Source organism: Microtus ochrogaster, chromosome 6, assembly GCF_000317375.1.
Source record: "Microtus ochrogaster isolate Prairie Vole_2 chromosome 6, MicOch1.0, whole genome shotgun sequence".
Classification (NCBI taxonomy): Eukaryota; Metazoa; Chordata; class Mammalia; order Rodentia; family Cricetidae; genus Microtus; species Microtus ochrogaster.
Genome location: NC_022013.1, coordinates 515,481 through 528,928, shown reverse-complemented (window position 1 = coordinate 528,928; position 13,448 = coordinate 515,481). Strand labels below are relative to the sequence as shown.

Here is a 13,448-nt window from a genome sequence, read left to right as displayed (position 1 = left end):
ATATCTAACTTAAAGACTAAGACAATAAACAACTGTGTAACAAATGAGGATCATGACCTCCAAATGTAAACACTGTACAAATATACATTGCAATATGGTAAATATATATCAATACACAAACATTCCTCACCAAATTTATATGCAAACATTAGCCCGAGGTGAACACGCCCCCTAAGGGGCTGGACTTATCCCTACAGTTGTTGGCATGTATACATGGGAATAAAAAAATAAACTAGCCTTATGTAAATATTAGACATGAAAGGTGCTACAGAGCCAAGGGCACGTGACAGTGTGTGCCTGTAATTCTAGCATTAGGGATGTGTGGACAATAGGGCCAGCAGTTCAAGATCATTCTCTGTTACATGAAAGCCTGTCTCAAAAGAAAAGAAAGCACATAGGAGAGTAACCGAAACACGTAAATATCTTAGAGTGTATTGGTTGCATTGAGAGAGAATGTACCACAAAGAAGCACTGGCAACAGTATGACCTGGTCTGTCATGATCACTGTATACTGGGCACACCTCCATTGTCCTATCTGCCAAAGCAGGAGTTGATGCTGTGCTCTGCCATAGCACCATTCCTAGAGAAAACATCCATTTGTAGAAGCTGGTGCTGCCAGACACTTCCCACCTGGAAAGGGGTAGCAGAGTACCTTAGCCTAGACACATGTTCCATGACATTTTCTTTCCTGCCTGTGAAGCTTGTTCCAGAGACAATGATAGGGCTCATAAAACTTGGTGTGCCAACATTGAAACCCTGTGTTAAATAGTTTAGGTTGGGTCCTACTTTACCACAAAGTAAAAATAATACATTGGGGGTTTGTAGATCAGGAACTTTTAGCTAAACTCCTTTATGTGCTTTTTCAAGCTTGACTATAGGTGAACCCAAAGCTTCAAGTCCCCAAGCCAGCCATGCCCTTTATCCCTTTATCTCTCTACCTCTCATGGACCTCTGCTGAGAGACCCTGTGGAGGGAAAAGAGGGAATCTATGTGCCAGTAAATAGCTGTGAATGTGACCCACCACGTTTGTAGATGATATCATAATTGAATTTGTTAGGAAAATCTTCTCAAGACAAACTGCTCCACTGATAAAAAAGAACTCTAATCAGACCAGATCAAACCAAATTAAATGCCCATGTTTAATAGATGGCACAGTCCTGGGTGGCCGGGAGAGCATGGTGAGGAAAAGACAGAGGGAACACACATGCAAACCCAAAACCACATGTTCCTTGTTCTGGCGCAACCCTAAATATCCTGTGGGACTGGTCAGCACTTGGCAGGCTGGGAGTGACACTTCCAACTCAATATTACATTCCAGCCTCTGGATATAGGGGTGTTAGAGGACTGGGGTCTCACTTTTGACCAAACAGAAACATCAAAAAGTTAGAACGCTCCTGCTTTATAACAGAGTGATAATAGGACTTTGTGAAGGCTTTGTCAATACCACCATGAAGAAACTTGTGCATGGAGAGGGCACCATACACCTTTGCAAGCAACTTAAAATTTATAGTCATTAAGTGAACTGCAGGTTCAGGATACAGAAGTATGATGTAGGTGGGTCTCTATCTGTTGTTTCATTGGTTAATAAAGAAATGCCTTGGCCCTTTTGATAGGACAGAAAATTAGGCAGAGTAGACAACAGAATGCTGGGAGGAAGTGAGGCAATAGCCATGCCTCTCCTCTCTGGGTCAGATGCGATGAAGCTCCAGCCCAAGATATACGTACACTAGAATCTTCCTGGTAAGCCACCACCTTGTGGTGCTACACAGATTATTAGATATGGGTTAAAGCAAGATATGAGAGTTAGCCAGTAAGAGACTAGAGCTAATGGGCCAGGCAGTGTTTAAATGAATACAATTTGTGTGTTATTTCTGGGGCTAAGCTAGCCGAGCGGGAGCTGGGTGGGACAAAAAGCAGGCCTGCCTGCAGCTCCTTCTACAGAAGTACAGGAGTCACAAATTGTATCTCCCACTGCGGGATTCAGTTGCATTTGTTCATCCTATTGCTAGAGTCTGTGGGTCTAGATGTCTATGTTCCCAAAGAGTTGACACCAGTTAGGAGACACATGAAGGAAATGTCCCTGGACATGTGAAGGTACTGCTCTGCTCTGCCATTCTAGAAACCAGCAGTCAAAGGCTTAGAGCTACAACACAATTGGTAGAGGGCTTGTATGAAGCCCTGGTTTTGATCCCCCAAGCACTGGAGTGTATACCTGTAACCTAACATTTAGGGATAGAAGCAGGAAGATCAGAAGTTGAAGACTATCCTCAGATACAAAGGGAATTTCTGAGCTACAACATACTGTCTCAAAAACAGAATATCAATGTTTTCCTGCTGATTATCCAGGTCTGGTGATACACACCTTTATAATACATACTAGAAAGGTGGAGGCAGAAGCATCTAAAGTTTTATTTCAGCCAGGGCTGCATAGTAAAACCCTGTCTCAAAGGGGTTATCAAAGCCTTATCATCAGAGACGCTTCCTCTTGTAATGGATGGGGACTAACATGGAAACCCACAATAGGACAATGTACAGAGAGTGAGAGATTTTGGAACACTAAATAAATAGTAAATGGGTCTTCACCAAACCCCTCCCTTCAGAGTTCAGGAAGCTATATGGAAGAGGAGGAGGAAGACTTATAAGAGGAAATTATAAGGGATTGTAAGGAGATGGATGACACCAAGGAAACAGTCTTCCACACACAACAGCACTGATACACACAGGATTGTAAAGGAAAAAATATTTTCTCTAGTAGAGTTTCTTTGGGTATATTAACCACACAAAAGGGTAGGCCCCATACCCAGCATTGATAAACAACTCAAAACAAACTCAGTGGGATTTCTTTGTAGCATTGCTTTATTTGGGTATTTTTGTCTTACTGGTTTTTTGCTTGTATATTATACAATGGAATAAAATAACTTTAAAGTAATGATATCACATATACCCTGCTATTCACCTCTACCACTCCCATGCCCCATGATACCTTTTTACCTTCCTAGTGCCTTAGGTGTTCCATGTTATATTCTCACATAGATGAGAGAGAACATGTAGAGATAGAGAAAATGAGGCAGGGAATAAATACTAAAGATATTTGGGAAAGCCATAGGGTAACACTATTATTTAACTAAAATTACATAACATCTGTATAAGTGCATGCATGTGCATATACATATGTAGTAAGAAGCCACTTGTTTGTTTCTGGCTGCTCAGCCCTGAAATAACCACACAGAAACTATATTATTTGCAATACTGTTTGGCCAATAGCTTAAGCATATTTCTGGCTAATTCATATCTTAAATTAACCCATCTCCATTAATCCATATATCGCCATGAGGCTATGGCTTATGGGGCAAAGTTTTGGCATGTCTGTCTTTGGCAGCTCCATGACTTCTCATTCCACCTTCTTTCTCCCAGCATTCAGTTTAGTTTTCTCTACCTACCTCTCTCTATTCTGCTCTGTAAAGGCCCAAGACAGTTTCTTTATTAACCAGTGGTATTCACAGCATTCAGAGGGGAATACCACATCATATATATGTCGTTTAAATGATGTCATGCCACTGGGACTGACTGGTCTCCCCCAAGAGCCATACACTATATCAAAGCCAAATACTAGGCATGAGAAACAGCATTTTGAGTTTTTGGTCAAAAGAATGCAAGAGACTCCCAAAACACTATAGACTAGTGCTGTTTCCCTTTGTTGCTTCTCAGAGGTTGAGGGTAAGACCCTCTTGCTAAAGACAGTTCGTTCACACAACTCAGAGGATCCAAGCTGGATTTGACATGAAAGTCTTCCTGGGGACTAGCTTTCATAGAACCATAAAGTGCTATATATGCAGTCAATATTCCTATCCTGCCATGATGCTTTTGAACCACAATAACACCAGCACAGCAAGATACCCCTATGAGTGCAATAGTGAGGCACAGATCTTAGAGGAGAGCCTACTACCATCATTTCTTTTTTTTTATTATTTATTTATTTATTTATTTATTTATTTATTTATTTATTATGTATACAATATTCTGTCTGTATGCCTGAAGGCCAGAAGAGGGCGCCAGACCTCTTTACAGATGGTTGTGAGCCACCATGTGGTTGCTGGGAATTGAACTCAGGACCTTTGGAAGATCAGGCAATGCTCTTAACCACTGAGCCATCTCTCCAGCTCCCTACTACCATCATTTCTAAGCCAACATAGTTCCCAACTGTATTCTAAATACTAGTCCTTCTACCCATGCTCACCCCTCCTCAAGGAAACTTCTCTTTGCTACCAACAGAGACCATTACAGAAAACCACAACTGTCAAAATGCAGAGAGCAACAGTTGGTGAGATGCCCACCTCCAATGGGCACATCTATTACATAACTCCTGTACTTAGGTTCACAGAACTTTGTAAAAAGGGGATGGGAAAACTATGAAAAAGCTAGGAGACCAGGAAATTGGCTGTGGGATTGTGTCTCCTTGAAATGTCAGGAACACTTCACCCATTGATGCTTCAACATGGCTGCCTAAACAAGACTTGAACAAGGATACCAGTAGACATGTTAACATGCAAGAGGAAAATCTTGCAGGGTGGTAGTGGCACATACCTTTAATCCCAGCACTCAGGAGGCAGAGACAGGCAGATCTCTGTGAGTTCGAGACCAGCACAGTCTACAAAGTGAGATCCAGAACAGGCTCCAAAGCTACTAGAACCCCTGTCTCGAAAAACAACACACACACACACACACAAAGAGAGAAATCTCTCTTGGGGTCCTACTCCCTAGACAGAACTGCAGGCAACTAAGGAATGCTGAGAGTGGGAGAGATAGTCTTTACTAGGGATGAGCCCTCTAGTTGCTTATCCAATACTAAATGGTCAGTCCTGAAATCACAAAAAATATAAGCAATACTAAATTAACTCAGTAATTATATATTTATATGTATGTATGTATGTAACAACAAAAGAGGCCATGAATTTGAGAGGGAAGAAAGGGAAGAGGGGAAATGATATAATTTTACTTTTACAAAATTTAATGTGTTTTAAGTAACAATAATACAAAAAGCTTTTCAAGAGACTGGCAGGAGAGCTCAATGAATAACGAAAGCCTGATGAACGAAGTTCAATCTTCAAAAACCACATAAAGGTGGAAGAAAATAATTGACTCCACAAAGTTGTTCTCTGCTCTCTCTCTCTCTCTCTCTCTCTCTCTCTCTCTCTCTCTCTCTCTCTCTCTCTCTCTGTGTGTGTGTGTGTGTGTGTGTGTGTGTGTGTAGGTCTTGTTTAAGTGACGTGAAGATTTCATGAATGCAGCTCCCTGTCACATATAGAAGACTCTCACAGCAGATGTACTGGTCTTCTAGCTTGTAACAGTCTTTCTTCCTCTTCCGTGCTGTTCCCTGAGCCTTACATGTAGAGGTTGTTTTGTAGATGTACTAACTGAGCATGGACATCTCATGGTCAATTGTTCTCTGCATTTTGACTAGTTGGGTCAATGTCTCTGTCTACCTCAGATGCAGCTTCTTTGATGAGAGGTGAGGGCTACACTTATCTGTGGATTTAATGATAAGTACTTAGACTGCAGTTGGGAATTTATACTGGCTTAGAAAAATGACAATAGTAGGTTCTCTGCAGTGGGAAAATGCGTTTGTACACTGTAAAGTTTTGTCACTCATATTGGTCTAGTAAAATGCTGATTGGCCAGTAGCCAGACAGGAAGTATAGGCAGGACAACAAGACTAGGAGAATTCTGGGAAGAGGAAAGGCAGAGAGCTAGTCATCATCCAGAAGCAGAGGAAGCAAGATGAGAATACCTTACTGAGAAAAGGAACCAAGCCATGTGCCTAAACATAGATAAGAATTATGAGTTAATTTAAGTTGTAAGAGCTAGCTAATAATAAGCTGAGCTAATAGGCCAAACAGTTTATAATTAATATAAGCCTCTGCATGTTTCTTTGGGACTGAACAGCTGCAGGACCAGGTAGGTCAGAAACTTCTGTCTACAGTTCTCTTCTAATCTATGACATTACCAATCACAAACAAATGCCTAGGTTTCCAATACCAGGCATGAATTCTCTCCCTATTGAGTAACCCTTAAGTTCAATTACAGGTCTATTGGTTACCAAAAGATAGATGTGCCATTGTAACACCCTCAGGGATATTTTACAATGTTGGTCATTGTCATGGTTCATAAACTTTACAGATGGAAAAGATATTATTAATTACTTTTCTCCCTTGTCAGCTTGCATACAGTGAGGGTCTTCAGGGAGGAGGCTTCCAGGTCAGTTCTAGTCTCCTCCTCTTCCTCCTCTTCTTCATCCTCCTTTTCCTCTTCCTCCTCCTTCTCTTTTTTCTAATATTTTATTCTTTGAAACATTCATACATACACACAATGACTTTCTATCTTTTTTTTTCTTTTTTTTTTTGAGTATAGCCTAGGCTCTATCTATAAACTTTTTTTGTTTTGTTTTGTTTTCTTTGTTTTTCGAGACAGGTTTTCTCTGTGGCTTTGGAGCCTGTCCTGGAACTAGCTCTGTAGACCAGGCTGGTCTCGAACTCACAGAGATCCGCCTGCCTCTGCCTCCCGAGTGCTGGGATTAAAGGCGTGCGCCACCATCGCCCGGCTCTTTTTTTTTTTTCTGAAGCTGTGGACTGAACCCAGGGCCTTGAGCTTGCTAGGCAAGCACTTGACCACTGAGCTAAATCCCCAACCCCAATGACTTTCTTTTTTAAACTTTTTTTTTAGTCTTTCGAGACAGGGTTTCTCTGTAACTTTGGAGTCTGTCCTGGATTAAACATAATTCTTTATTGATTATGAACTCCAATCCTGCTCATCTCCCAGTTCCTCCTCATATACCTCCTCATATGTCCTCCAAATTAATCAAAAACAAAACAACCAAAAAACCACCTCACTCCTCCATCTTTCCAACACCCCTTCATTCATCCTAGTGGCATCGGGAGCTGTGGCATGTCACACACTGTACCCCTTTTATCCAATCAGTGCCACCCACAAAATGTTCATCGTGATGAGTTGTTGGTCTGTTACAAGGCCTCTGGTTTCTGGTTCACCATCATCACTGGGATGGGCCCTCAGGGAAACTCCTCTTGGATATCCTGTTGTTGCCCTGAGTCATGGAGGTTTTTCAGTTAGGCAACTGTTAGGGTGGGCCTGGATGATAGTTGAGGGGGTCGGTCTGGGCCATTGGAACCATCTCCTTTCTCCAACTCCAATGTCTGCAGCAATAGAGCTTTGCCTTCAAGGACAATAAATATACTGTTTGTGGAGTCTTTGGACTCCTCAGACCAACAACTTGAAGAGAAGATTTTCATGACTAGGTGATGTGGGAGTGTCATATATCAATCTGTTGATTTCATTGGTTTAGTAATAAAGAAACTGCTTGGCCTGATAGGTTAGAACATAGGTAGGTGGAGTAAACAGAACAGAATGCTGGGAAAAAGAAGGGAAGTGAGCTCAGATGTGAGGCCGCTGCTCTCCAGGACAGACGCGATGAAGCTCCAACCCAGGATGGACGTAGGCTAGAATCTTCCTGGTAAGTGCACCTTGTGGTGTTACACACATTAATAGAAATGGGCCAAGCAGTGTTTATATGAATACAGTTGTGTGTCGTTATTTTAGGGCATAAGCTAGCCAGGTGGCTGGGAGCTGGGAGGCAGGAAACGCAGCCTGCAGCTCCCACTACACCTAGGATTGGAGTTTTTATTAGTCTATAGCTCTTGGAGGGCGTTTTATCACCTCAAGTGGAATAACTTCATAAAAATTACTTTCATATGTATACAGGCTATAATTTTTCAGTCATCCTTAGTGGGGTTTTTTTGTTTTTGTTTTTGTTTTGTTTTTTTTTTTTTTTTGAGACAGGGTTTCTCTGTGGCTTTGGAGCCTGTCCTGGAACTAGCTCTTGTAGACCAGGCTGGTCTCGTACTCACAGAGATCCGCCTGCCTCTGCCTCCCGAGTGCGCCACCACTGCCCGTCATCCTTAGTGTTCTTTATCCCTCGTCCCTCACTCTTCCTCTGCCTTGCCTTCCCTGTCCCTCCCAAGCTGAAGCTCCTCCCCGTTTTAACTGTCTTACTCCTTGCGCTTATGACTTACTAGCCTCCTTTCATGAGCTCTTCCTACAACCTCCATAGTTCTTTTTTACTTTCTGGGTTTTCTGCTGTTTCTCCTAATTATATACCCTCATATAAGGAAGAATTCAGAACTAGTTGCCAGGCAGTGGTGGCGCACACCTTTAGTCCCAGCACTCAGAAGGCAGAGGCAGATGGATCTCTGTGAGTTTGAGGCCAGCCTGGTTTACAAAGTGAGTTCCAGGACAACACAGTGAAACTCTGTCTCAAAAAAAAAAAAAAAAGTAGAACTTGTATCCACAAATGCACAAATAATACCAGTTTATCTTTCTGGGGTTGGGTTATCAGATTTAGTGTAACATTTTGTTTTGTTTTGTTTTTTGAGACATGATTTTGTTTTGTGGCCCTAGCTGGCCTGGCACTTTATCAAAAAGGAAAAACAAGCCGGGCGATGGTGGTGCATGCCTTTAATCCCAGCACTCGGGAGGCAGAGGCAGGCGGATCTCTGTGAGTTCGAGACCAGCCTGGTCTACAGAGCTAGTTCCAGGACAGGCTCCAAAGCCACAGAGAAACCATGTCTCGAAAAACAAAAAAAAACAAAAAAAAAAGGAAAAACAAACAAACAAAGCAAAACACACAGACAGACACACATAGGAATGGCTAATCTTGGTTGTCAACTTGTCTTCTTCTAGAATCAACTAAAACCCAAATAGCTGGATGCACCTATGAACCCACCTATGAAGGATTTTCTTGATTGGCTCCTGTGAGGTGAGAAGATCCAACCTAAATCTGATCATTTGTAATCAGAAGACCTCCCCAAACACAGGTGGTGGTATTGCAAAACCTTTAATCCCAGCACTCAGGAGGCAGGGGCAGGACGAAGTCTAAATTCAAGGCCAGCCTGGCCTACAAAGCAAATTCCAGCACAACCAGAGTTACACAGAGAAACCCTGAAAAAAAAAATGACCCACCTTAAATCTGGACCACACCTTCTGATGACCGCCTATATAGACAATCATAGAAGAAGGAAGCCTTTTGTTTTTTGCCTGCTTGCCCTCACTTTCACTGGCAAGTTCATCTCTCCTGCTGCTGAGGCAATCCTCCGATGGTATTAGATGGTATTAGAACCTGTTTCTCCAGGACTCTAACAAACAATGAAAACCAGTGAGACATCAGACCTTGTAGACTGAACAACTACTGGATTCCTGGCCTTTTGTTGGGATACAGGTACTGCTCAGCTAGTTGAACCACAGCCTATATGCTAACCTTAATATATCATATATCATTCAATCAGTTTTGTTCCTTTTTGTTGTTGTTGTTGTTTTGGTTTTTTCAAGATAGGATTTACTCTGTGGCTTTGGAGCCCGTCCTGGAACTAGCTCTTGTAGACCAGGTTGGCCTTGAACTCCCAGAGATCCACCTGACTCTGCCTCCCAAGTGCTGGGATTAAAGGCGTGCGCCACCATCGCCCGCACTACCGCCCCGCACCACCGCCTGGCCAGTTTTGTTCCTCTAGAATTGCCAATGCATTCATCCAGTGAAGGCTACATTTGGAGTTGTGAAGGACTGAGGCACATGCAGCTTCAAGACTTCAGCACCTCTTAGAAAGATAGCACCTTCAGTTGCAGATCTCTATAGTATACACCTTAATAATTATCTTAGTTAGGATTTCTATTGCTGCGACAAGACACTATGACCAAAAAAGCAAGTTGGGGAGGACAGGGTTTATTAAGCTTACACCTCAGCATTGCTGTTTATCACTGAAGGAAGTCAGGACAGGAACTCAGACAGGGCAGGAACCTGGAGGCTGAAGCTGTTGCAGAGGCCCTTAGGGGCGCTGCTTACTGGCTTGCTTCCCATGACCTGCTCAGCTCACCTGCTTATAGAGCCCCCCAGGACCAACAAGCCCAGGGATGGCACCACCCTGGGCCCTCCCTCATTGATCACTAAATGAGAAGATGTCTTCCAGCTGGATCTCATGGAGGCGGTGCCTCAGCTGAGGCTCCTTCCTCTGATGACTCTAGCTTGTGTCAGGTTGACACACACACCACCCAGTACAATAGTAATAAAATATTAATTTGGTCTGCCCTGCCTGACATTAATGTTAACATCCTGTAAGTCTCAAAAAAAGTGATATTTTAAATTTGTTTGTGCAGGTTTACTGTGTCCTGGAGGTCCAGAAAAAAAGTACTGGTGAAACACAGCTTCAAGTCATCAGCACCAATGTATCAAAGGGCTGGCGATGTGGATTATTTAATAGCAAGGCAGCCCTTGTCTAGTGCTCCGGAAACTGGATTCAGTCCCAGAAGCACTTGAACCCAATGTGATTGATGGTTCCATCAGGAATTCAAGGCCAGCCTGGGCTATGTCAAATGTTTTCCAGATTTTACTGTGTCAGGAGGATCCGGAAAGTATGCCTCCTCCTTCAGCAGAATTTATCTGTCTTTGACTTGTTAAAAATACGTGTATCCCATCCAGGTACCAACCAGGCCCGACTGTGTCCCGGACGGCAGGCTGTGGAGGGAGCCAGCCCACCAACCCGCCAATGGGGGGAGCAGGGCACGGGCGACAGGTTCAATAAACAGAAACAAACAAACAAAAAAATATGTGTGTATGTACATGTGCATGCTGGTGTTCACAGAAGGCAGCAGAGGGGTTCAAATCCCCTGGAGCTGGAGTTATTGGTGAACTATTTGATGTCGGTGCTGAGAGGCCAAGGCCGGCGGGTCTCTGCAGAGTTCTCTTAATCTTTGAGCCATCTCTCCAGCCCTCCATCTAACTTTTAGAGGCTCTCTCTCTCCTGCGGTTTGTTTACAGCTTACTTCCTGCAGCTAGACAGTTCAGAGAGGCTTAGCTGAGTGACTTTTCCCCTTTCACGGTGCCTTATTCTTACCTCCCAATACTAGGAAACTATACGAAATCCACAAAAATATGAAAAAAATGTATTCTTTCTTTGAAGTCCCTTCCACTCTTTGACTTTTTTTCCCATCACTTAATAAATCTACATTTGCTCTGGGAAAAAGAGAGACGGAGGGAGAGAAAGAAAGGAATTAAAGAAACGCAAAGGAAGGTGAAAAAGCCACCATGATGTAGACGCAAACAACTTCCCACCTCCAGAAGTCAAAACACCCGGAGGGTGGGCGAGACTACAGAGCGCATGCGCAAAAAGCTTCACTGACTCTACATTTGGCGCGAAATTCGCGTGTGGTGGGAGGGGCTCTGGACGGAACCGCCATTGATTGGACAGGTTTGGCGCGAAGTACCCCAGCTCCTGCTCCATGATTGGCTGGGGTGAGAGGGCGGGGCCTGGCGGAGCCGCGCGCGAAGCGGCCGAGCGGAAGGAGCAACGCGTGGAAGCTGCGGCTTGTCTTCTGTGGTGGTCTTTCCTCAGCGGTTCGTACTCTTAGCGCTGCCATGGATCTCGCGGCGGCCGCCGAGCCCGGTGCCGGAAGCCAGCACCCGGAGGTGCGCGACGAGGTGGCCGAGAAATGCCAGAAGCTCTTCCTAGACTTCCTAGAAGAGTAAGTGGGCTTCCGGGCGCTGGCGGGCCGGCGGAGCCTGGGGCCGCGGACGCTCAGGGTCGGGGAGGGATGGAACCGGCCCAGGCCGGAATCCAAAGCCGCGCCGAGCCTTCCCTCCCCGTCCCCAGCGCTTTCCTGCGCCACGCTTTGCTTCTTTCTCTTTGCTTTTCTGAGACAGGGTCTCCCCGAACTCTAGTAGGCAGAGAGGGTTTTGAACTAGCGATCTTCATGCCTCCACGTCGCGAGTGCTGCGGTGACAGCCGCGCAGCGCCATGCCCGGTGGATGCGACGCTGGGAGTCGAACCCAACCCAGCTATTTTATTTCAATGTTCGCATCACAGCCCAGGGGGCCAGGGTTGGAGCGGAACCCGTTACCGCTTAAGTATGGTGAAGCCACAGCCGGCTGCTGAGAGCTTGTAGAGCTTGCCGTGCTGCGAGCCAGGGTTTACAGAATTCAGAATTCTTTTTTTTTTTCTTTTCGGGATTATGCCAGTATGTAACAAAAACTCCCTGTTTTGACTTTTTGGGGGTGTGCACAAAAAGTAGCATCTTGTATTGCATTGTACAATAATCTGGATCATACCTGTTGGAAACTTTCATCTTTCCACACAGACTCTACCTATTAAATAACCAGTTTTATGCGCCCGTTTCCTAGCCCACTGATAATTGCCAAAGCCCTGAAATGGATGACTATAGGGGCCTCGTATAAGTAGTGTGTGTGGCTAATTTTGCTAGACGTGCAGCTTTCTGTAGTCAGTTTCTTTTTTAAAGGCAAAGTAAAACTACATGGCATTTATATAACCTATCATATATTGTTTATCCGTTTGTCTTCCTTTGGGCCACATGAACAATACTGCTCTCTTCTGAAATTCTGCTGTACTTAAAACTGATTTAAATTCCATTTTCCTACTTTTGGTAATGTTCTTGGCAGTCAGTACAAGCCAACTCAAGACTCTTGGTGAAAGTATAAACCAGTGGTTCTCAACCCATGGATCTCAACACCTGGGGACTAGCATATCAGATTGCAGTTAGTACCTGTAGCAAAATTGAAGTTATGAAGTAGCAACGACCTTTTATGGTTGGGGATCACCACAGCATGAGGAACTATTAAATGATCACAGCCTTAAGAAGGTTGAGAAGCACCACTTCTATAAACCTTTCAGACAGTAAGCAGTAGCTACTTCTTCCCTTGTGAGCGCAGTAGGCCTGCTGGTTTCCAGATGCTGTCCCCTGTCAGCTCTGGCATTCTCGGCCCTCTAGCCACCCTCCTACCTCACAAAGGTGTTAGAAAGGTTCCTTTCAGCACATAATAAAAGTGCCTTCCCGGGGTGCTAGGGCAGAGACAGGCGGATCTCAGAGTGTAAGGCCAGCCTGGGCTGCACAGAGAGACCCACCTTCTTGGAAAAAAACAAAACAAAGAAGTACCTTCACCTTTACTGTAGGTCAGTGTCGAAGCTCAGCATAAACAACACTTTGGTTCTCAGAAACAGCTTTGGTTTTGTTTATGGAATAAAGTCTACCTTTTTCTTTTTCTCCTTAATTTTTGTTTTGTTTTTCAAGGCAGCGTTTCTCTGTGTAGCCCTGGCTATCCTAAAACTCAGTCTGTAGACTAGGCTGGCCTCGAACTCAGAAATCCACCTGCTTCTGCCTCCTGAATGCTGGCACTAAAGGTGTGCGCTACCACCCAGCTACTACTAAATTTTCTATTGTAGTTTCATTCTCCAAAACCACCATAGTCACTATAGGTGGTTCTATCACCTGTTTTATTTTTTTATTTTTTAATTTTTTTTGGTTTTTCGAGACAGGGTTTCTCTGTGGCTTTGGAGCCTGTCCTGGAACTAGCTCTGTAGACCAAGCTGGTCTCGAAC

General features: G+C 44.1%; 1 protein-coding gene across 1 annotated transcript in view; it reads left to right on the top strand.

The window, feature by feature from the left end:
- The first annotated feature begins 11,392 nt into the window (after nucleotides 1–11,392).
- Mcm6 (minichromosome maintenance complex component 6) overlaps nucleotides 11,393–13,448 on the top strand; it is a 33,312-nt gene continuing 31,256 nt past the window's right edge. Inside the window, exon 1 of the mRNA XM_005348229.1 lies at nucleotides 11,393–11,580. Within this exon, the coding sequence (XP_005348286.1) occupies nucleotides 11,474–11,580 (107 nt within the window). The 5' untranslated portion in view covers nucleotides 11,393–11,473. The remainder of the gene's footprint in view (nucleotides 11,581–13,448) is intronic.